Here is a 23,749-nt window from a genome sequence, read left to right as displayed (position 1 = left end):
GAAGACGAGCAGTTCTTTTCGTAGTTGACCTGACCCTTCTGAAGAAACCAGTCCGACTGGAGACTCTCCCCGAGCTACTGGCGGGAAAAAAAGCAACATCAACTGACATGTCAGGTGGCTTGAGCACGATCGTAGTCGCCGGCCAATTCCCGTAATATCGCAGAGGGTTTCCGGATAGGAAATTAAAGTCACTTGACTGACTTGAACCCCCCCAACCCCCCCGTGACGGGAAAATGAAGATGACTGAGAAAGGGTGATTGAGTAGTTTTGGTGAGCGCTCCCATAATCCCAATGTCTCAACCATGACACGCGACGCATAACGCCTGAACTCAGCAGCGATGAGCTGCTTTGTGAAGGGTGACGTATATGGGCGCAAATGGTGTCGCAAGGCCCATGCAACACAACAAGGGACGTACTCTCCGGGCAGCACTTGCTGATATCGGAGTCGTGGGCAGCATGAAGATGAGGTGAGCTGTCGTCCGCACCCATCGTGATCGTCAAGCAGAAATATGCTTCGCTGTTCACCTTGGTAGGGTTTGCGGCAAAGGCTTGACACCTGCAGAAGCGGAGATTAATTGGGCTCGGGAGGTTCAGACGGTCGGTTTATGCTGACGAAAAGGCAAAAGAAGAAACTCACGGCGAGCAGTGTACATGGTAGTGCGCACAATTCAGCAAGCCTTTTGGATTGCAACTCTATTGCACGTAGGGGTCGATGGAGGGCCCGGTGTCAACGAGAGTTGTAAAGCTTAATCTTTTGGCTTCCGCGCGCCTCCTTCCCGCGATGATGAGGACCATACCTTATCTTATCTCTTATCTCTTATCTCAGTGTCTGGGAGCCAATCTCAGATTCTCCCAAGACCACCGGGGTATGCATCTAAACACACTCCATCTCCCTACCTTAGACTAGGTACCTTAGGTAGAGACCGCATAATGCATTAACCAGGTGGTCCCTTATCCATATTGACATCCACACCCACCTATCGTGTGATGCAATGCACCTGTTCTGCAACAATGTGACACAATCTTCCTCCCATCTTTTTCTTCACCAACCACGTCAACGCCACCCTATCAAACCGCTACACGCATCTCGGGAAGAAACGCGAGTGAGATTGCGTGCCCGTGTCCGCGTCCGACAAACAATAGAGCCCCCCCGCCTCCCTCTCCGGCGCCGCAGCCGCAGCCGCAACAACGCCAAACATCAGGCGCAACTACAACAAAAGTCGACGGCGATGTCAGCTCCAGGACAGACGGCCACACCGCCGCCCGACGCCAAGATCAGCGCCGCCGATGGCCGCTCTTACTGGCAGGGCGTCGATGCCGACGTGAACGGCATGCTGGGCGGTTTCCCCTACATCAGCAAGGTCGACCTGCAGGGCTCGCGCAACTTTCTCGCCAAAATGGGCATTGGCTCGAAGAGCGGTCTGCGGACGGTGAGCCGCGCTCTGGAAGGCGGGGCCGGGTGAGTTTTTCTCTTGCATCTTTTCCCTTCTGTTGCTGTTACAGTCCGGCGTATGTACCCGTACTTCACAACACCTTTGTTGTTATTGTTGTCTTGTCTTGGGGGGCTTTTCCCCTTTTTCTTCCCTCCCCGTCTCCATATCGACCTGACCTCACAAATATCGTATTCAACACGCCCCCCGTCTCTTCTCACCGCCATCTCGTCCCACCTCACACCGCCTCTCGTTTTTCTTCACTCCCTCACTCCCTCTCTCCTCATTCTCTCTGTCTCACCCCTCCTCCCCCAACGCTCTCTCCCCTAACCCACCACAACCGCAACAATGCACGAGCGGGCCGAACGAATGGTTCGACTCTCGTGACCCGTTTCTTCAACACAAGCAAAAAATAAAATAAAAAAAACACCCCAGTCTTTCTTTTGCCTCTCACCGTCCTGTGCTTTGACGCAATACCCCTGCCTCCCCGGCCCAAGTCTCCGTACCATGCATCCAGGCTAATCCCTGCTCCCTCCCCACCTAGCATCGGTCGTATCACAGAGGGTTTCCTGCTCGATGTAGCTGAACAGGTCGACATCGTCGAGCCCATTGCCAAGTTCACCGCTGCTCTTCAGGAGAAACCCGGCGTTGGGTCTGTTTTTAACATTGGTCTTGAGGAATGGAAACCCCTTGAGGGCATTGCCTACGACCTTGTCTGGAACCAGTGGTGTCTGGGCCATCTCACCGACGACCAGCTCGTCGACTACCTGCGTCGTTGCAAGGCCGTCATTGCCCCCACTGACGGTGTCATCGTCGTCAAGGAAAATCTGAGCACGGGCGGCGTCGATCTGTTTGACGACGTTGACAGCAGTGTGACTAGGTAAGTGACAACTCTTCAGAACCCCTGTCTTCCTCGAGTGCCTACATTACGAACTTCCTCTCCAACCGGTGTCATGTTGGAAACCATTCTGCCGTTCTGCCGGCCCGGTTTTCTCGCTCACTCCCCCCCCTTACTTCCGTCTCCCGACGACCCGCGTTGCTGGACAAATTGTATGCATGCAAGACACCTGCATGTACAGTTACTGACGTACAACAGGGTGGATGAGAAGTTCCGCGCCCTCTTTGAGCAAGCGGGTCTCCGCCTCGTCAAGACAGAGCTGCAGCGTGGCTTTCCCAAGGAACTGTTCCCGGTTCGCATGTACGCGCTCAAGTAGCCGGCTGGTGAATCAGCGGTGGCGCGGCGGCGACGGCGGCAAACCATGGATCTGGGGCTCATGGCCGGGAGGCCAGGGGACTGAGGGGCCGGCCGGATGTATTTTGACTAGGCCTAGGACCCTAAGAGCCAAAGGTATCCCGCATCGCCCCTTCCCCCTAAACCAGCCAGCCTGCCTCTCAACATGGGATGGGATGACACGGCGGCTCGGGCTCCGATCTACTGCACGATGCGGCAGGGCCCCGATCATTCGTTTGTGGGTTCGTTTCTGGGGGCCACTTTAATTCTCCGATCTGAGAAAACCGGGACCAAGACACAGTAGGAGGGAAACGGAGAAAGGAAAAGAGAGGGGAGTCAGGGTAGGGGAAGGGTAATACGGGGTCGAACATGCACTGTAGGTATGAGTACATGCCACGCGAGAGGGTTGCCACGTCGGTTGTACAGATGCAGCAGATAGGCGACGACAGACGACAAGACGACAGGTGGCCGGATGGGCGTGTGCAGGACTCTCCAGCCCCCAAGTTCATTGGGTTCGCCCGCCCGTTCCTGTTCTCTTTCTGCTGTTTGCTACTGCACATCCTAGCGATGTTGGACGTCACTAGCTGTTCCCCCCCTCCGCCTCCCCCCCCGCCCCCCCTTCTCTCTTGCCCGCTCCCGTACGCCTCGGACGTCCCGCGATGGATTGCGAAAGGGGTACGCCCAGCATGCACTGCAGACGCAACACGGAGGCTGATGCTTTGCGAGGCATTGATGCCCAAAACAAAGTGATTATGGCTCCTTCTCTTCTCACCACCCCTTCAATTGCCACCCGGACCGGTGTGAAAGTGAGGCGAACCTCCTGCATGCAGCAAGCAGTTGGAGTACACGTACAGTACGGGGTATGTATCACCGACTTCCAGACAGCTAGGAATGAGAGGTGGGGAGGTGCATGAGTCAAAAAAACAAACCCAAACCGGTGTCCTCTATCGTGACAACATCAGAATGGCCCCCAATTTGAATTATCGTGAAGCGCAGGAAGCGCAAGAAGAGGGAGAACCTAGGGTGTATAGGACTCTCTGGGTCCGTCAACCCAGGGAGCGTTCTCGAACGGGAAGCTTCTGCGGAGGAGAACCAGGGGGAGAGGGGGGAGGGGGGCGCGTCTTTGACGACGATACAATGAGAATAGACCAGGCATCCATCCATCCTTCAGCAAACACGAACTTGAACCGTGGTGGCAAACACACGGTAAAGCAAAGAGCGGTGTCGTGTCATATTCCTCATTCATCATCATCTACGGCCGGTTCCCATTATCGTCGTCTTCGCCTCGTCCGTTGATCCCGTGGGCATTGTCGTCCACCTACCCACACACACACACACACACACACACACACACCCCTCCCAACCACCTCTCGTCAACCCCCTCACTCCATACACGAACCGCGTCTCCATCGCAGGGTGTCGGCGTCGAGCTTCGTATCAGATGCAATACCGCGTGACGACTCATCGTGACCCCCGCCAGTGGGGGGGGGGGACCGTTCAGAGCTTAAACTCAAACGGGTCCAGGCCCTTGGCCCCGACGTCGACGCGGAAAAGAGCGCCCCCGAGGGTCCTCTGCTCGTCGGTGGCCTCGTCGTCCTCGCCGAGCTGCGCCGTCGTGATGAAGAGGGCGGTGCCGACGAACTGCACGCAGGTGACGGCCAAAGTGGGCACCCTGACCTCGCCAACGAGCTCACCGGCGGACGAGATCTTGAGGACGCGACCCTCGTTGTACACGGCGTGCCAGAGGTTGCCGTCGGCGTCGACGCGGAAGCCGTCGGGCTCGCCGGCGCCGTCGTGCGCGTAGAAGACGCGCCGGTTTGAGACCGCGCCGCTGGTGGGGTCGTAGTCCCACGCGTACACCTTGCGGTCCGTCGAATGCGTGAAGTACATGGTTCTGCCGTCCGGGGACCAGCCGACCGAGTTGGGGATCAGGAGGTCGCTGAGAACCTCTTCCCTGGCTGACTTGCCGTCGAAGCGGTGCAGGGCACCTGCGGTTCGTGGGGGTTAGCCTTTTCTACATGAGCATGGGTAGGATCTTCCTTTGAGACGTTGTTGGATTGACGTAAGAGAGATGCGGTGAAGGAGGGGGGTCCACGTTGTCATGACGACGGGGGGTAGTGAGTAGTCAGCCAGGGAGTGTGAGTGAGATAGGGAGTGAGTAAGAGAGGGCGTGGGTGAACCAGGGAGTGGGTGAGTGAGTGAGTGATGAAGTGAGTAAGAGGCGCATGCGACAAGGGGGAGTCAGCCCTTGACCGACAACAGCTCCCCTCAAAAAGAACAGGAACGAACCGTACCTTCAGCCTGGAAGTCGCCCAATCCGAAATCCGTCATGCTGCCAAGCCAGAAGCGGCCGTGAGGGTCGACGGCGCCGTCGTTGGCCCTGAGCCTCTCGTTGTCGGTGTCGTGCAGCTTGGCGACGTACTCGTACTGGCCCGTGGCGACGTCGAGCACGGCGACGCCGTATTTGAGGCCGACCAGGATCCTGTCCGCCGGGTCGACGCCCGCGATGTCGGCCGTCACGCCGACGGGGACGTCGAGCTGCACCGTCCGCAGCGACTCCGGGCCCCGGTCGAGGTTGACGAAGTGGACCTGCTTTTTCTTGATGTCGACGAAGCGCAGGACGTTGCCCGCCTTCTCGTAGTAGGGGCCCTCGCCCAGCCCGCAGTGCAGGTTGAGGTAGGGCTCCCCAGCCGTCCACGTCTGGAAGGGCGCCATTCTAGCAAAAGAATTGAAGAAAATTTGGTGCGACTTTGTCTCCTTTTGTGCGACGCGGGGAATGGGGCTTGGTGAGAGAGGATGCTTGCTGGTCGATGAATAGCCGCGCTTCTTTGCTTCCTTCTTGGGGGGTGGGGGGCTGGTTTCTACTGATTCAAGTAGACAAGTCGATGAGGGATTTCGCAATGAGGAGACAGACGGCCAGAATTACCCAGGATGATGCCTCTGCCACCTTGTGTCTCGCTCGGCAATTAACCGAAGGAAACCCGACGAACCACGTTCTCGGTCTGGTCGTCACGTCAGTATAAGCGGGCGATACGGGGGATGAGGGGGGGGGGGGGGGAGAGGGGTTTGGTTTTTCCGACACAGTAAACGTCACAACGGCATCAATCAAGAGGGAGAAGGGGGGGAAGGGAGGGGGACTGGTGTAAGTTTAGGTATCTCAGTCTCGGCAACTATGGCGTCGTCGCGCAAGACGGTCTCTCAGCTCCGTTGAGGAGAGCGAGGTTATCTGGCCTCGGAGTCGCTCCGAGATGCACGGAAGCCGAACCCCCGCACTTACATCCTTAAATGTCCAGTATGTATGTAACATGCAGGGAACGCGGGCCGCTTAGCCTCAATCCCGCGTCCGCCAGGGACCGGCAATGGAACGTGAAGTGAGGGGAACAGGCAGTCTCTTCGATCCGAACTGCTTTTTGGAGAGAGATGGCGGTGGTTTACAACATATTTGAGTGAGCAATATTTTGGGCGAGCAACAGACTGAATGGCAAGGAATAGAATGGGGGGGGGGGGGGTCGTCGGTCAAACATCGACAGACAGACGGACAGATAGACGACGGCAGGCCATCACTCTGGCTCTGACCCAGCTCCTCCTTACGATCAACCGCCAAGCGCGAAGGAAGCAAACGACAGTGGCGCTTCTTGACCCCTTTGTTTGTCCGGTGAGCCGTTGGCCACTCACTTAATCATTCCACTACGATGAATGTCGTTGGTAGGTGGGAAACTCAAATGTTTGCGTGCTCCGCCAACGACGCCATTTCCGGGGGTCCGGGGAACATCAGTGCATGTTCCGGGGACGGCGGCTGCGGAATTCGATTCGAGGTGCCGGAGAGAGAGAGAATGAGAGAGTGTGTACAGAGTATGCCGTGGAGCTTTCTGATCAGCGTGTCTCTGCCCGACCGAACAGTACATCTCCCCTCCCCTTGTCTTGCTTGATGTTTGCCCAAATCATCTGAACGGTCCCACGCTTGGCTGTTCATTTCACGTGCCGAGACGTCGCTGCGAGTAATGTTTCGTTTCTTCTGCCGGGGGGTGGGGGGGTAAATGAGGGAACATTCTCTGGGACTCATGCCTTACTTCAGCTCCGTTGCAAGTGGTCAGTTAATGTCAAAACGAGCAGGCGTCCGTTGTTGCTGTTGTCGTCGTCGTCGTCGTCGTCGGCAGCGGCGGCGACGACGACGAACAATGAGATCCAGTCTCCTTGGGAGTTCGAACCACGAGCACTACGAGGGGCCGCAGTTGCGAGAAGTTCAGCTCCCAACCTGAGGCGGTCTCGATACATACCACAAACACCACACCTCACAATGTAGCCAGGGAGTTCATGGCCCAGTCCAGCCATTTTTGTAACTTGGTCCCATGGCTGTGTGCAGCGGACCTCCCTCTCTCGATCGAAATGTTCCATCATCAAAGGGGTGGGGAGTCAGACACATGATCGCCCACAACCTGGGGCTGGTCGCCTCTGCAAATTTCCCGAACGACGAGGGGGAGGGTTGCAACGAGGGCTTCGTCCAGAAGGCCTACTGTAGCCCGCCCTGGGTCGCCCATGAATCGTGCAGCAGTTTGGGTGCCGATGCGGGTCAGGCATGGTGTGTGTGTATGTTGCCTTTGGTGCCTCCGAGGATGGAGTGGGAGCGGGTAGCGCGTGCTGAGGTAATGAACCAAGACTACTCTCTCTCTCTCTCTGTCTTGGTCGTGTTGGTATTGCATGTCGGCGTCTAACCTGTGACCATGCAAGTGCCCGACCCCGCTTGCGGATATCGTCAGCCAGAAACAACCATACAAAGTATCCGTCCATGTGCTTACCTCTTGTTTCTCGCCCCAAACGGCCTGCTGCATAGGACCTGCACGGGTCACCCGTTGGCGGCGTGCTGATCCCCAGGGCTGTGTCTCTCCCCTTCCCGTTGGACTTCCCGTTTCCGAACTTTTCCAGACTCCCGGGGGGGGGGGGGGCAAGAGACTGAGAAGGAGGGCCGGGCGCATGAACCGCGGTCCGTGTGAGCGCCGGCCGCTGTTAGTTGCAGCTGCAGAGGCAGAAATATGCATGCCATTCTCACATCACGCTTCTGGCCGCCGTCGTCACCCGCGTTTCTCTTTGGTCAAGGTACTGGAGTATCCGTCGTCGCCCTTGCGGGGCTTGCTGGGCTTGCTGAGGAGGGGGGGTTCCGAGTTGCTCATTTGCCGTTTCGCGAGATTGGACGCATCTCTTCTTGGGGGACGCCGCCCACCGGCCCAGTGATCGTCGGCGCAGGTCGCTCAGAACCGGCTCCCAATTTCTTCTTTTTCTTCTTCTCTCTGGATGGAACAGAGGGTTTATTGGATATGCGTGCTGACTAGTTGGGAGGCAAAATTACTAGGGACGGGCCGGGCAGGGACAGGCCTGGTTCCTTTCTCTCTCTCTCTCTCTCTCTCTCTCTCTCTGTGTGTGTGTACACGTGTGCCATGCTGATGCGGCCTGCTCCGAGTGAGTCGGCAAAGTGTCTGTGGTGCTTGGACGACAGCTCTGGAATAGAGATGGACCGCAGCTGCTGACATGGCGTGCCTCAGCCCCGGTGCCGGACGGAGCGTGTTCAATTTGCGCTCTGGCCGGCATTTTTCAAGGGCTCGGCTGGTTCAAACGCTCGCGCGGGCAGTTGATCGTCATTGCAGTAAACGGCTCTCGTTCTTGTTATTGCAGATGTCTCAGTCCATCTCATCAATTCACGCATTGTCGAGATCGACCCTTTCGAAGGGGGGCATCTCGCAACCTCGCCCATCGGCCCAAGAGCCACCACTGCCGTGAGCTCCTCGGCGTCCGACAGCCCCTTTGGACAACGAAGCTTGACCGAAACTCTGTCAAGGAGCGTGTTGCGAGGATCACCCACTCCCATCTCACGCTCGCCCGGGGATTTCCGGCCAAGAGCGTGTTGCCCTCGTGGCGGAACCGACGTTGCATTCCATTCGGGTCCCTGGGAGAGTGCGCCCCCGTTGAGATGAGGGTGAGCCGTTCATCTCGATTTCAGGAGACACGCTATGTATCCCAGTCTCCATCTACGAATGTACTATCATGCTTACCTTGGCCCTGGCCCTGCGGGCTTCTTCGAGGGGCATCCTAGTGAGCTTCGCGGTATGTATCTCGACGACGTCTCAGCACCCGAACCATTTCTGACAGCTATTCAAATTTGAGCCTCGCGATGGGTGTCAAGGCGGCAATCTTACGGCCCGGCATGGGGTTGGTTCCCCTCTGGCCTATACTCTATACTGGACCTACGCTGCCGTCGCCTTGCTGTCTCGACACTGTCGCAAATGTAGTCAACAAGGTGCACCGGCTCGCGTGACACATCGCGCAAATTCGTGGACTCCAGAGAAGCTTGGCTGCTTGGTGCCTCAAGAGCCACGACGCGGGATGGTCGGGGAGCTGCTCCCGGCACTGATAGGGGGGGGGGCGCCCTGTGGTTCGAGGCGAGACTGGCGTCTCTGTCGCTCCCCGGGCCCCTCGTTCATCAGATGGTGCGGGACACACTCGTTAATAAACCTAGGGCAAGGTCCCTGACCAAACAGAGTTTCATCCAGCGACGTGACTCTACTAGGTAGTTAGTTAGTCTAGCGTGCGTGTCCGAATGTGTTCCAGAAACAGCCCGCGGTGTGCCTCGCGTGCCAAATCCCACCAGCCAGGTCGAGACGGAGGGAGGGGGCCTTGTTCAATTGCGTAACCATGTATACCTACCGGTACATCCTGTTGTTCTTTCGCGGAACCGAAAAAAGAAAAAAAAAAAGAGTCCCGGAAGGTTAACTTGCATAAAATGATTACGGCTATCCACCCTCTTGGAACGGCTCATTTGGCGAGGCGGGCTGGGCTAGGCTAGGCTAGGCTGCTGGTGGTGGATTTCTGTTGACGGCAGCGGGTGGCTGGCCACCGGTAACTCCCAGGTACGGTTCGCACAAAACGCGAGACGAGATGAGACTAGACGAGACATCAGTACGTGAGAACCGTGGTGCACTTACAGCACATTACGAATTGCAGACTACGATTACATCGTACACGACAAACAGGCAGAAACACACGCACTCTGCTGATTTAGCATGGCCTGGAAGGGAGCCAAAGTACCTTGTACCGGCCCTGTCCTTGGAACAACGTTACCGTGGGCCGTGAACAGAGGGGGTGTCAGGGGCCGCGTATTGGGCCGCAGATGGCATTTCCTCCCTCTCTGGGGCCTTGCATACAGCTCGTGCAGGCGGCATGGTGCATGTACAACGACACGTCCCGCGGGTGGTGCTGTGCGTCGCTGACTGCCAGGGATCAGATATCATCTGTAGCGGTGGTGGTGCGCAGGGGGGGTGGTGGTTTGGTGTGTGATATCATGAACGACGAGCGCCAACCGACACGAAACGACAACCAACAACACCGAAGTGCGTGTGCCTGCGTTGCTGTCCAACGGCTTGTAAAATTTTTGGTAACGATGGCGGAAGGGGGCCCGCGAGCGGAAAGAAGGTGAGGGGAGAAAGTAAAGAACGGCCAATGCAAAGGATGAGCCCCTCAGACCCAGAGGCAACGCCAGATAATAATACGAAGAAGAAATGAGACGGCGTGAAGAGGCGTGGATGGGAGACCATTGAGTGTGGAGATGGTACGAATGGAGGGGGAGGTGAGGAGGGTCTATGGTCTATCGAGTGAATCTCAATCCAATTCTCTCCTAGGAATACTAATGTCCCCCTCATTCCTCCAGCCGCCCCTCCATGTCATGAAGATTGACCGTGTGACGGGCAGCCGGAGTCAGTGCCAGTTCAACTGGGTCGTACAGGTATGGTGAGCAAAGGAAGGGAGGGGAAGGGGGAAGCCTCGTTAGGCCATGGGGGGGGGGGGGGGGGGGGGGGTTATTCCAGTTTCGTAGGGGTTGTGACAGGGAAGATTACATCGAAATCGATAGTGGTGTGGGGAAAGTCGCCGAGACGAGCGAGGCAAACAAAACAATGAGCCAGCAGCGCCGCCGCGCTCTAGATTTGACCGTGATCAATGAGGCACATGGACTACGTGGCGATCCGTCACCGATGTGAGCATTCCGTTGGTTCCTGGCCGTCGCGGTGGTGGTGGTGGTGATGGTGAGTGGGCTGAGATGCACGCAAGATGTGGCCATCTCAGTTGGTGGCCGGCCCGTCGACGGGGGGCGTGGTTCTCGCTGCCATGTCCTAACGAGGCTTCTTGTCCGGCAGCATCGAGGCCCAGAAGATCCAGCAGCAGCGGCCGCGGCTGCGCGTGAATGGCGTTCCAGGAGGTCGGGAAGCACCAGGGCTTGCATACATACACAGCACGGCATAGCCTGGACGAGGATCTTGAGATGCAGCGGGCGGGATCGGATCAGAAAAAGGTGGTGAGCATCCATGACATTGGCAGCCAGCCGCCTAGCCCAACCCACCCGCGCCGATGTGATGCGTGCAATCAGTTTCCACGAAGTCGAAGTGGATGCGGCATGCGTTTCTTGGTGTGGTCCGGTGGATCTCGAATAGACCATCGGTCTGCTAGTCCGCGCGCGGTTTGGGGGGTTAAACTTTTTGCACGTCAACCAACCTGACCGCCTTTGCCGGCCCATGGATGATGGAATGGATGTGCTTGTATCCGTATGCGTAGGGCTACTGTACTGCTGCCTGCACAAATCGCGTCGAGTCCAAAGTAGTAGTGGCTGCGGAGGTCAAGGTTGGTGTACTCACCTCCTACGAGACGATGGACCACTCAAGTTCCCATTGCCGGCTTGGAAGCCGAAGAGGGCCTATGTCAGTGAGGCTGGCGAGTGTCTGCTGAACTGAGGCGGGTCAGAGGTGTGTTTGTGCTGTGCTCGTTGAGCGCCAAATGCACCGGTGTGCTGTCAAGCGTCGTTGGTTGTGGGTGCATAAGAGCTGTCAACTGCCAAGGCTTATTGTTGAGTGTAAGTGCAAGTGTGAGTGTGGCATCGACTTTGGTACCCAAGCCGTGAGGCGGGCAAAAGGATATGTGACGAGTCGCTTTTCGATGGGCGTGAAGCACACTGGCCTTCCGGATCAAGATCGTCACCGCAGACTGGAGCGAGTACACCCGTAGCGATTGCTCGGTACACTATCATCTTGTACACCAGCTACGGACGGGGCGGATAGGACGAGATCGACTTTGGCAAGTCCCGGCAGTCTGCAAGTATTCAGTATTCGAAAAGACGGTGACGGTGACGTTGGAGCAGACCGGGGCCCGGTTCCGTGTTCCGCGAGAGGAAAATGAGGAGCCAAAAACGTGTTCAAGGTGCAGCTGAGATGACATGGGGGCTAAGGCGGCAGGGATCCGGCCACGGGTACTTCTGAGCCAAGGTTCTCAGGACCAGAGAGAGAGCAAGAGAGACAGACAGAGAGAGAGAGAGAGAGGAGAGGGAGAGCAAAAGAGGGAAAGAGACCAGCAGGTCGGAAGACTTGAGGAGGTGAGAAGTGGGAGCGGATCCGTCGAGATCCCTTTGGTAAGAGTGGGCCGAGAAGCCCAAGAGAAGAGGGTTTGTGAACGGTGAAGGGTGGGTGGTGAAGGGTGAAAAGTCAGGGACAGGGGAGGGAGAAGGACGGTGGATGCGCCACGGGTGCCCAACATCCAGGTGGTAGTTCAACTGCAAGTGAGCGTGCCAATCGTAAGAGAGGGGTGTGGTACAGTGCAGGACGGTTTGCTTGCTTTATTGTGCTGTGCTGTGCATCACATCGCGCATCGCATCGCATCGCGGTAGTGCATGACCGGGCTGGCTTGGGCCGTCCTGGGGCGATGGTGGTGATGGTGGTGATGGTGGTGGTGGTGGTAGTGTTCGTTCTCTCCGCGGGGCGACCATCCCCTTGGTCTTCTGCCTCTTGTTTTGCTTCGGCGAGCAAAAGTTAAGAACAAGCTGCGTTGGCGGAAAGTCAACGTATAAATGGCGTGGTTTGGCGTGACCGTTGGAGGTAAGCCGAAAGAGAGGAATGTTCACAGCGTCTACTCCGGGATGGAGGAGGGAATCCCGGGAGGGGGGGGAGTGGGGTGACGACAGTTAAGAGATGAAAGTCGAGGCGGCCGTGTCCCGTCCGTTCAATAGGTGGTAAAATGAAGATGAAGAGAGAGTGGGTGAGCTTGAGTATGAGTGTGAGGAGTGTGATGGGAGCTTGCAGTGCATGAGAGTAAGAGTAAGAGGAGTAAGAGGAGTAAGAGTATCTGTGTGAGTGAGCAAGACAGTTGGTGTGTAGTGAGTGCATGCATGGGACGAGCGACGGACCGGGGGAAGGGGGGGGGATGAGTGATTAATGAAAACGAGGCGAGGCGGGATATAAAATGAGATTCAAGAAGATCAAAAGAACGTTTCGTGGCGTCACGATGGATTGAACGGCACGGAACGGCACTTGACGACGACTGGCACGGCCTTTCAGCCTTCCAACCAATCCTTCATCTCCATCTCCGTCCGTTCACCTCCCTCCCGCCCCCAATCCTCATCCCCTCCATCCTGGTTTTGCCCTACGCGGTGATGCTTGCAAGTGTTGCCGGTGGCCCCTCCAAGGAAATTCCGTCATCAAATAAACTTCCACAGCCCGGTGCCCACGGCTCTCGTACCGCAGGAAGTGCACTGCTAGGCTACGTATTCAGAACGGATACAGGTGCGGAGAACGTCACGCCAGCCCGAGCACTCGGAAGGGAAGGGTCCAAGAACGCGTGGTACCCAATCCAAGGCGAGGGAGGCCAGCTTCTTTGAGTGTACTGTATTGTATAGATGGTGTCACCAGCAAAGTAACGACTCGAGTCCATCATGGTTAGACTCCGCCCAGACTTTGGCCCAGTTCCGGGTGCACACCATTCGGCACTTCCTGTCTGCGACCCGAACCTTTCCAGGGGTGGTGGACAGACAGGGCGGCTGCCAGCGAGAAGTACTTGTAGGGCCAAGTGAGATGAGCAAGTGTCCTACTCTGTAGGCTTTCAAGACGGGGGATGCATGTCACGACGATGAGGTCAAGCGTATCCGTAGCCCACCTCAGGTGAGTGAGTGCAAATTGAAGAAAATACGGATACAGACCCCCAACTTCCAAATGCCCGGCATCACTTCCTCTCCAGGGCTGGCAAGCCCAGGCCTTGTAGGTAGGTAGGTAGAGATACTTTCCTCATGTGGGTGATACTTGTACCGTCAGGTCCAACCCACGGGTCTTGGTACTTGGACAGCTCCAGGCCCAAAGTACCGGATGACATGCACCTAGCTACTGTACGGATACCTAGGTGAGCTCCGCTAATGTTTCTTCTTTGCCTGCTTAGCCCCCGGTTCCCCTTCTGTCTTCACCTGGGTTAAGTAATCTGTTTCTCCCCGGGCCATGTCAGTCATGTCACGACAGAGAGCTGCCGCCGCCAGCCGTGTTGTGTTTCCCTTCTGCACAAGCCGAGCAAGCCTCACCACCCCGTCAACGTCAAGCGAACCTTGAGGCTTGAAACGTCTGACTCGAGCACGACTTACTTCTTTCGACTTCCCGCCATCCATCGAGACAAGTTAAGACTCAACGGACGACCGAGGCTGGGCGTCGCATCTCGAACACCCAAGCAAGCAGGCAAACAAGTGCTCGCCTAGGTTCCGGTCCCCCAGTCTCGACCTCCATCACGCTTGATGATACGGACGTGTATTTGTACGCGGTATGATGCAACCAACGTCCGTTGGCGATGGGCCAAAGCGTGCCAGTTTGTTCGCCCCAAGTTTCCGCCTCTTCCTCGCTTGGCCGCCCATGCGAATCGGGGCCGCTTTTGACTTCCGTCCCAGACGGGCATCCTCAACGTCACCGTTGTTCAGATGGACACGCCGACCGTTGGCCATTGACCATTGACGGCTCCTCAATCTTCCTTCTTCGGTGTTCCGATTCGACGCTGGTCCAAGAACGCGCCAATCAACATTCTGGAGGCTCAGCGCACACCACCAAGCTTGTTTCCGGTGGTTGGAGACACGCAGATGCGACTGGGCTGGATGTCGTCGCCATTGTCTCTTTGCCTTGTCTGGATGCAACACTCGGTGGGATTGACTGCCACCGAGACAACTGGATGGGCGCGGCGACGGCACCGATCTGCCCATCCTTTATCTGAACTATGGTCCTGTATAACGCCGCCTTTGGGGATCCTACCCACAGCGGGCAATTGGGGCGGGGAGCATGTCTTTGGCTGGGATCCGTCGACTTGGACACCTCAAGGGCCAACCCTGCCTCCTCCCACACCGCACCACTGAGGTGCGGATGCAGGTATGGATACAGAACGCGCCGCCCGGTACCCTGTCAGCTCACCCACTTCACCTTGGCATGTGTTCTCCATGGAACGCGCTAGTCAATAAGTTGCCTAGTGTCCAAGTAGCTCCCACGAGCCTGGTCCAAGGACGTTGTTGTCTTTCGTTGCTGTTCAACATCTCTCTCAGTCGCCCTCCGGGGACGCGCGCAGTGGCCCCCGAAACCCGGCCGGTTTGGATTTTCGTCCCTCTCACGCTCCACTGACCGAGATGAGGAAAACGTCAAGTAGCATCTCATCTCACGTCCCTCTTGCTCGCACTCACACACACACACACACACTCTCTCTCTCTCTCTTCCTCGCCCCGTCCCTCCTTCGGCCTGCCAAAATCGGTCAGAAGGGGCGCTGTTGGAGGAGGCGGGGGGAGCTCCCCGATTCCTGCATCATGCACAAGAGACCCTTTCTGGGGGCCCAAGAAGCAATCCCTCGGTCTTCATTTAGGCATATCTGACTGCTGCTGACAATACAGTAGCAGCAGACCCCTCTCCCAGTTGCCTCATACGTCCCCACGCGAACCCATCATCTGTGCGAAATGGATGGCAAGGCACGCACGCCATGAGCATCGTGGAGTGCCAGATGTGCCATCATCCCTGCCAGGCACGGAAATTCGGATTCCTCAACGCAATAACGGTTGTGAAGCGTATCGTTATCTCGCTGTCCCTATTCGTGTTGATGTCCATATGAGTGCAAGGCGAGTCGCCCGCAACATCTCGGCCGAGCCGACTTTTGTGTTGTTTATTCTCCTGCCTGAGCAATGGCATTCGTGAGTATCCGTTCGAAGTACATGCGACCTGAGCCAAGTAATAGCTGCGAAGCATCGCTCGCGCCCACTGCCCGTCATTACGTTCCTGGCAAGACCCAAGGCATCACGGACAAGCACCATCCCAGTGCCGTCGCAACCGTTCCGGAATAGCTCACCAGTCCAGAGCCTGTAGCTCTGTGCGTCAAGCATGGCTAACCCTTCCCGACGAGTCGACAAAAGGTATTTCTGCATGGCATGTCCAAAAAAAAACAAAAAACAAAAAAACAAAAGGCAAACTTCCAAAAGTCAAGCAAGGTCCCAGTCAAAGCCAAGGCACGCAAGCAAGTCAGCGAGACAGCCAGTACGGCACACCGGTGTCGGCAGGGGGGGAAGACTTGTACCGCGACTTGTGTCTGGATCCGAACGAGGACCACTGGCCGACTAAGCCCTGTCAATGTCTGAGCACCTTATAGCGCTCAGGCTGGACATACGCCCCTGGTGTTTCTGTTCCTTCTCCTCCTACTCTGTTCTCCCTAGGCACCCCCCCCCCCCCCCGGGGCCAGCAAACTTCCACCACAACCCAACAGCGTCAACTTGTATCCATATCCATGTCGCCGTTCGTCCTCCTCCTCTTCTTCCTCCTTCTCCTCCACCAGCACACCCCCGTGCGTCTTAAGCTCGCTGGCTCCCCGGCAAGTTGCTAGGATTCTACAAGAACGCTATGCCTCCATGGGACAACTACGCTAGGGCAGCTCTGGAAGGAAAGAGTAAAAAAAAATCAAATAGAACAGGCTCCTCCCGACCTTGTCTAATACTAATAGTCTCTGTCGTGTGATGAGCCACGGTTACATACATTCAAACATACCAGACCTACGAGAATCCCTCATCAATCCTTCCGATTTCTACCTTCTCAACCTCTCTGGTCCATTCTTTGGTCACGTCCCTTCCCCCCCCCCCCCCCCCCCCCCCGTCAAGGTTTCTAGAACACTCAAGAGAGGAGGAGCAAGACCGACTCCGCTGCTTCGACGACAGAGCCCAACGACTCAACCCATCTCTACGCTACTTGCCTACCTAGCTAGTCCTTGCTCCCAAGTCATCACCTCGAGGAGGCCGTCTGACAAGTCGTTACGGCGGTTGCGATACATTGCAAGGCCAGCACGTCCTTTCTTCCCTGGTCATTTACGGTGAGTAGCTTCACTCGTCATCTAGTGCCTGAGGTTCTCTTCCGCCATTCATGGTCCGCGAATCGGTTCCGGAGTCATGAGTGGTTCGTTTCGGCTGCATCTTATTCCACACACCCTGTCACCGCATCTAATCCTGATCAGCACAGCCAGCCAGCCTCCGCCAGCTTCCTACCTCCCACACGGTTTTTTCGTGGCCATCCAGGAACTTCTCCCTCGCAACAACAACTACATCACCGTCGAGAGTTGGGGTCATCGAAACTCGGCACGCCTTCTGAACCCTCCCTTATCGGCGAAAGAAAACAGACCATAACCTCATTCTGGGGCAGTCCCCCCGAGTCCATCACGGGTTCCAGTCTAACCAAACCGATTGCCCAGCTATTGGTTCTTGAAGACATCCACCGCTCGGCTTCCATTGCAGCCGTCGGCGCAGCTTTCAACTCGATTCCCTGACCCGTCTTCACATCCATCTAGAGCCCGGGACTGTTGGCCTCGACCCAGTTAGTCCCACCCAAAGCCGGCAACCTGGCGGTCTCAGCAGTTGTCCGGTTTTCTGGACAGCATCCTCAACGTAGCCGTGAGGCTAGGGAGGTGGAAAACGCACAGACGGGCTTCCTGGTTGCTGCACCCCGACAGTCTGGGTCCGACAAGACGCAAACATCCAAACAGCCGATCCCCGTCCCCAATTCTGACTATCGTTCAGCTTCCAGTACTGGCCAGGACGGCCAATGCCCAGGCCCTCAAGGCCGGGAGGGTGTAGGGGAACAGGTCTCGATGTCACAGAGGGGACCTGCAGCTCACACTACCAAGCAAGCACCGACGCAGTCACCGCCAAAAGCGCCTTTCGGCTCCCAACAGAGTCCCCAAGCCCGAGGTAGCCCGGGTATTCAAGATGTCGTGACTACTCCTTCGACGACTGGCGAGGGGCATCCCTTTGGCCCGCGGTCCTTGGGCATCAGGGGACTGATCAACGAAGCACAGCCGGAAGGCTCCGCCGGCGAACCATCACGGCCCCGAGGAGCCCATGCCCAGACTTCGCCCTACGGCATGCCCCCGAGGCAGTATGGTACACCTGGCGACCGTCAGTACACGTACCAGAGTCAGAGTCAGAGTCAGAGTCAGAGCCACGGTTCTTTTGGGTCCCAACCCGCTACGCCAGCAGGCCATCCGGCAACGACACCTCTGGGCCACACGCCGTCGGAACACAGCTCGCCCAAGAGCGGTTTCCCCTTCCCACTGATGGGTGCTCCCAGGCAGATGCTCAGTCCCCGAGAGACGCGGGCTGCGAGCTTGAGTCAGGCGGGCATGAGGGGTCCCGAACCACACCAGACCCCCTTTCTTCCTCCGCGGACAAAGCGGCCGTATCCGGGTGACGACGGTCCCTCGGAGCCCCTCCGCACAGCACCTGGCCACCCGTTCTCCGGCCCATCGCCCCACGGCCCTTCATCATCAGGAATCGGGTCCCTGACAACACCGCCACGGTCCATGTCCCAGCCCATGATCGGGCATATGCCGCCTACGAACCCTGAACGACCTCAACTGCCCCCCATGACACGAGATCCTCACGGCAGGGGGCCCGAGTATCCGGGCCAGCCGATGCTGCCCCCGGGCCACAGCTTCCCGCCGCCGCAATCGCCAGGTATTCCCGTTTGGTCCACCCCAGGGGCGGGAACATCTCTATACCAAAGCCTGCGGTCTGACGTGGCGAAGGCGGAAGGTGGAATGGTTGTCAGGCTTCCGGGGGAAGAAGGCGGCATCCTCATACCGGTGGACGTCCATCAAGGGTCGAAGCAGGCTGACGAGAAGCGGCAACGGAATGCCGGAGCCTCGGCACGGTTCAGACAGAGGAAGAAAGAGAAGGACCAAGAACAGATTGCCAACTTGCAGAGGCTGGAGCAGAGGAGCCGCGACCTGGAGGCCAAGCTTCGGGACATGACGCAAGAGAGGGATTTTTACAGGGACGAGCGCAACCGGCTGCGAGACGTGGTCCTGCGGACGCCGCTCAGCGACATGGCGAACGGGCCCCCGAGCCCGACGTCCTCGAGGAGCGGGGGGTCGATGGCGGAGACCAGTCCTCTGACGCAGCCTCCTATGCTACCGCACCAGTCCCAGCAGCAGGGCTACGCATCGAGCGAGGCGTCGTCGGTGGATCGACCAACACGGCGGCGGCGAACCGATTCGGCCCAGACCCCCGAGTTCTCGATGCCCTCGTACGGCACTCCCGGTCCCCAGGCCGGGAACCTGCCGCCTCTGCAGGCACCAGCGTCTTATGGCATGATGCCACAGCGGTCCCCGTCGACGGCGCCGGGGGGCGAGAGACTGCCCCCGCTTCGAACCATGGAAGGCTCCCCCTTCACCGGGTCGGATTCGGGACCGAGTGTGAGTTCCGGTGGTCCCTTGTACCCCAGTTACACGCGCGTCCCCCATGAGACGGGGTTCGCGAGCAGGACCGTAGGGCCGCTGAGCCATCACAGCCACCATGGCCACGACGGCGGCCTGCGGTAGAAAATACGACAGGAAAGGTGTTCATTGTTTATGTTTGGGCTTTTTATTGGGGGGGACTCGGCGTGCTTGTTTATTATATACATATATACACCGACACTCGTTGCTAAAGGTTATACCCACTTCGTTTCATTGTTCAAGCTCGTTGGCGACATATACGAACAATACAGATTGTAATAGGAGGAAGACGAGGGACGGAGGAGGGACGATTGAGGGGCAAAGCGGTTTCATTCCCGAAGATGGGACTTTGGGGTTTGGATACTTCAAAGAATCGCATAGTTGGGCGACCGACGCACATGTTTCTTGGTGGTTTTTTTTTTCTTTTCTTCCGAGTTGTTGATGTTTCTCCTATTCATCTCGTCTCACTGGCTGTTCAAGAAGTTGTTGAGGCTGCACGGGGCAGAGACGACTCTGGGAAGAAGACGAAGAAAAGCAAAATAAACAGTAAACAGTTACAAAGCAGGAGAAGAGAGGGGGAAGGGACAGGAAAGGCCTGTATGGCCGGACCCCTCGTTCTCGGATTCGGTCCGACCAAAAATCATACAACTTTTCCACAGCGTTGGGTTCATGTCTTGTGCTAGCTATTTGTTTTTTAGTCCATCATGGACCCCGGGAGAGAGAGGGGGGAAGGGGGCCTAGCGGGAGTTTTGGAATTAGGATGTATCATCCCTGGCCGCCACTGATATGTTTTTGAGGCCGTGTATATCATCATCATCGTTAGTCTCGGTAGATATGTGTATGTGTATCTTGTCGAGCATCCATCCTGTGTCGCAGCCACCAGCATCGCCGAAGTAACGGCCAGGCGGTGGATAGCGAGGCTGAGTCAAACGCATGGCTTGCTGTGTCTCTGTAGCTCAATCTAGATATTTACAGACACTGCTAGAACGTCATGCGTCAACCACCCCTCTCCCAAAACGGCGAATGACAACGGCTCGATATTTTGAGTTGGCGCGGCGGGCCAACAGGCGAGCGCCAGCCTGGAGAGAGAGATGACGAGAACATGGCGCGGAAGCCCATTGCGTGGGGGGGGACCTCTAGTCGAAGTGAGGCGGAGGGAAAGGGAGAAGGGGGTGTGATTCTATGAGAAAAGATTGGACGATTGCGAGCGATTGCGAGCCAATGCCGGACGACGAAAATGCGCCCGACGTTCGTGAGATGCCGGCCCCCGGTTGCAAGTCGTCAGTCAGCTTATGCGGCAGATGCAAGTCATCCATCCATCCATCCACCAGCCCGCTCTCGTCGTCATCATTGGGGTTCCTGCCGCCATTATGAACACAACCTAAAATGGGCATCCTCAAAAGCGTCACGTCCCACAAGAAAAAACACGGGGGGGGGGGGGGTTCACACGACGCATCTCGCGGCTCGACAAGAGTTGTAGGTTGCAAAGATCACGACTTGGGCGGAGCGTCCGCCACGTCACACACAGCACACATAACACATAACACATACCTATCACGGCCCCCCCACCTTGGCGGGAAGGAAGCAGTCGTCTGCGCCAGCTCTCAGCGCCCCGAATGGCGGCGTTGGATTTATCGCGTTAGCCGACGAAAAATTCAAAGCCCCTCCCGCCCCCCTCTCGCCCCGGGGGGGGGGGGGGGTCGCGCCGCTTTGGCTTCACTTACACGGCGGCCAAGGGAAAGTAGATAACAGCCTGTGTTGTCAGGGGCTTCAGTGTCTTATTCGACAAGTCATACCGCAGTCCAAGTGGGCCTGACTCGACGGCTGTGTGTCTCTGTCGGGCGTCCATACACTCACTCTACACTCACTGCATACGATACATAGGTGGAGGAGAGGAGGATGGGCGTCTCTAACAGGTATTGGTGCGCCAGGAAGGGGAAGGGGCTGGCTCGTTGCCCAATCAGGCGATGACTTCACCGAGCCAGGGGTACGTACCCAACTGCCTGAGGTCCCCGAGATGGTGGGTGAAGTTGGTTGAGGTGAGTGAGGTTTGTGGTGGCCTGGACTTCAGGGTCTGACAGAAACGGACGGAAGGAGCGCTTAGAAGACAGGAAGGGGAAGGTGGGAGGGACGAGAAACGGGGAACGGCGAACGGGGAGCGGGAAAACGGGGAACCGGCGCATGTGGGTGCGGGTGTGCGGCGGCCCCCTGTTTTCCTTAGCGGGTCCACACCGGTGCATATCATTTTCTTCGGTTGCAAGTTCCAAGTGTCAGTCACAGCCCGTTTTTTGCAGTCAGCAGCAATCAGCAGCAGTCAGTCAGTCAGTCAGTCAGTGTTGGCCTCGTTGGTCCGTTGCTTATTTTTTGCTTTTTTCCAGCAGGGCGCCGAGGCCGATGCTCCTTCCTGAAGATAGGCAAAAACCAACCTCCGTGCGCCGAGCCTGCGTCCCCGGCGACGTTGACACATCTTTTCCCCCGTCCTTTCCCCTGTCTGTCCATGCTTTTTTTTTGTTTTCCCCTTCCTCCATGCTACCCCCCCAATCCATGTCGATGGATATGTCGTTTTCTGCCACAACTGCAACTCTCGGCCTCTCGCTGCCGTCGCACGCACACATGCACACACATACACACTCGCTCACACGATTGATTTCCTTTTCTCGGGCGACTTTCTGGAAGCCTTTTCTGCCCATCGCCGCGGCGGTCCCAGCTTTTTTTTTTCTCTTGTTGCGCCGTGCGTACCTGGACGCTTCGTTTGTCGCCAGGAACGTCACCAAAAAACGAAGAGAGGAAAAAAAAGGAATGAAAAAAAAGCCTCTCACATACAATTCCATTCAATTCAACGAGTGTGCATTATCTCCCCTCTGCTGCTATTCCTGGCGATTTCTCTTTTGTTACTTTCTTGGCCTCTCCTCCTCCAGCCTGGTGCGAGCGCGTGGGAGTCGGCGGCGCCTCGTCAAGGGGGGTAACCAACAACGGGGGCTTGATGCGATGGGGAGTCCCCGAAGCGACAGCCGCGAGACACGCCAATGTCTTGTAGGCCAGGGATTGTCAAGGTGTGGATGGTCTTTGACGACATTCACATCACAGCCCGTCCGGCTTGGCACGGCGCTCCTGCATCATCTCCCCCCCGTCGGCCCGTCTGGCAGCTGGTCCAACTCTACCCTTGGGAAGACCAAAATTGGGACCGGGCGACAGCTTGCTCACAATTATGGCCGAGGCACGTCCAATTTCACAACGCTTTGTTGCGAGCTTTAGAGTTGTGGGGTGATTGCGTAGGTGATGCGATGATGCTTGTGTTCTTCTCTTTTTATAAAAAAAGTATGTAAGAAAAAGCCTTTTCTTCTCGGCTCGGACGAGAGAGAGCACACGGGCTCGACCGTTCTCGCTGACAAACTGTTGCTTTTTGCTTTCTACCCTCTCTTTTCCCGTCCCCCTTCTTCTTCTTCTTCTTCTTCTTATTCTTCTCCTTGTACTTGGACAGGTCCCCGAAGTCGAGGTACTTGGTCTTGACCGGGGCACGTCCTTCGCCATGTACCCGTCCAAAACTGCCTGTCCCTGGGCCGTCCGACCGACCGACTGACCGGACCGACCGTTCTGGTAAGCTACGGGGCTGCTTTAGCCTAGTTAGGTAGTCTGCAGCTATCTTGCTTGTTCTCCCCAGAAATCGCTGCACCGTCGGCCCCGCGGCCCCCACGATGCCGACAAAGAAAGCCCCACTCTGACACGATCACGATCCTGAATCTCGGTCCACAATGTACCCCGCTCCCGCACCCGCGTCCAGCTCCAGCCCGGCACCTTGCGGCACTCACGGCTGACATGGCATGACCTCACCTCACCTACCTTACTCACCCCTCTCCCCTCTCCCCTCCCCCCTCTCGTTCTCGCTCGTGAACCATGCCCACTCTCCCTTCCCGCCCTGTTGCATCCGACCGGGGTGACCCGACCAGCCTGCCGAATGCCGCCGAGAACCTTCGTCATTCTCGCCAATCGCCCCTTCCCTTCACCACGTCGCCCCGCCGCCGATCTGGCCGCCCCGAACGGCAGGACATGGGCCCAGCCCCTCGGCCTCTTCATCGACAATGACTTTGTTCCGAGCTCCAACCGGCGGACCTTGACCACCACTAACCCATCGTGAGGCTGTTGTCCGATCTTTCTCCCTCCCGTAGTACCAGAACCGTCTGCTGACTCGGCACCCAGCACCGAGGACGACATTTTCTCCGTCTACGCCGCCACGCCAGACGATGTCGATACCGCCGTCGCCGCCGCCCGTGCCACCTTCGGCCATCCCTCGTGGAGACGCATCTCCGGTATCGACCGCGGCTCCCCGATGATGAAGCTTGCCGACCTCGTCGACGCCCATCTCGAGACCTTGGCCACAATCGAGACCCTCGACAGCGGCTAGCGGTACTCGGTGTGTCGCGAATACGACGTGCCGCATTTTTTAGAGGCCATGGGCGTCGGCCCGCACAAGCTGGCCTACACCACCATCAAGGAGCCGCTCGGCGTGTGCGCCCAAAACCATCCCATG

At 57.3% G+C, this 23,749-nt stretch overlaps 4 protein-coding genes across 4 annotated transcripts; 3 read left to right on the top strand and 1 right to left on the bottom strand.

Annotated features, from left to right (window-relative positions):
- Positions 1 to 992: 992 nt before the first annotated feature.
- Positions 993 to 3,486, top strand: CDEST_01420 (Putative alpha-N-methyltransferase NTM1; the record flags this gene model as incomplete). Its single annotated transcript, XM_062917579.1, has 3 exons — positions 993 to 1,459; positions 1,975 to 2,310; positions 2,527 to 3,486. 3 exons carry the CDS (start codon positions 993 to 995, stop codon positions 2,642 to 2,644), a joined length of 921 nt encoding a protein of 306 aa, XP_062773630.1. The 3' UTR covers positions 2,645 to 3,486.
- Position 3,487: 1 nt separating this feature from the next.
- On the bottom strand, positions 3,488 to 5,771 carry CDEST_01419 (Putative senescence marker protein-30 (SMP-30)). Its single transcript, XM_062917578.1, has 2 exons — positions 4,956 to 5,771; positions 3,488 to 4,649 (listed from the first exon to the last, which is right to left on the bottom strand). The coding sequence occupies exons 1-2, from the start codon at positions 5,374 to 5,376 to the stop codon at positions 4,159 to 4,161; spliced, it is 912 nt and encodes a 303-aa protein (XP_062773629.1). The 5' UTR covers positions 5,377 to 5,771; the 3' UTR covers positions 3,488 to 4,158.
- A 10,477-nt stretch (positions 5,772 to 16,248) lies between these two features.
- On the top strand, positions 16,249 to 19,326 carry CDEST_01418 (Putative basic-leucine zipper domain-containing protein; the record flags this gene model as incomplete). Its single annotated transcript, XM_062917577.1, has 2 exons — positions 16,249 to 16,305; positions 17,296 to 19,326. The coding sequence occupies 2 exons, from the start codon at positions 16,249 to 16,251 to the stop codon at positions 19,324 to 19,326; spliced, it is 2,088 nt and encodes a 695-aa protein (XP_062773628.1).
- A 3,228-nt stretch (positions 19,327 to 22,554) lies between these two features.
- Positions 22,555 to 23,748, top strand: CDEST_01417 (Putative aldehyde dehydrogenase domain, aldehyde/histidinol dehydrogenase). The gene is made up of 2 exons (XM_062917576.1): positions 22,555 to 23,352; positions 23,419 to 23,748. The coding sequence occupies exons 1-2, from the start codon at positions 23,177 to 23,179 to the stop codon at positions 23,621 to 23,623; spliced, it is 381 nt and encodes a 126-aa protein (XP_062773627.1). The 5' UTR covers positions 22,555 to 23,176; the 3' UTR covers positions 23,624 to 23,748.
- The last annotated feature ends 1 nt before the right edge of the window (position 23,749 follows it).

Source organism: Colletotrichum destructivum, chromosome 1 (genome assembly GCF_034447905.1).
Source record: "Colletotrichum destructivum chromosome 1, complete sequence".
Lineage (NCBI taxonomy): Eukaryota > Fungi > Ascomycota > Sordariomycetes > Glomerellales > Glomerellaceae > Colletotrichum > Colletotrichum destructivum.
This window is presented reverse-complemented; position numbering and strand designations above follow the sequence as displayed.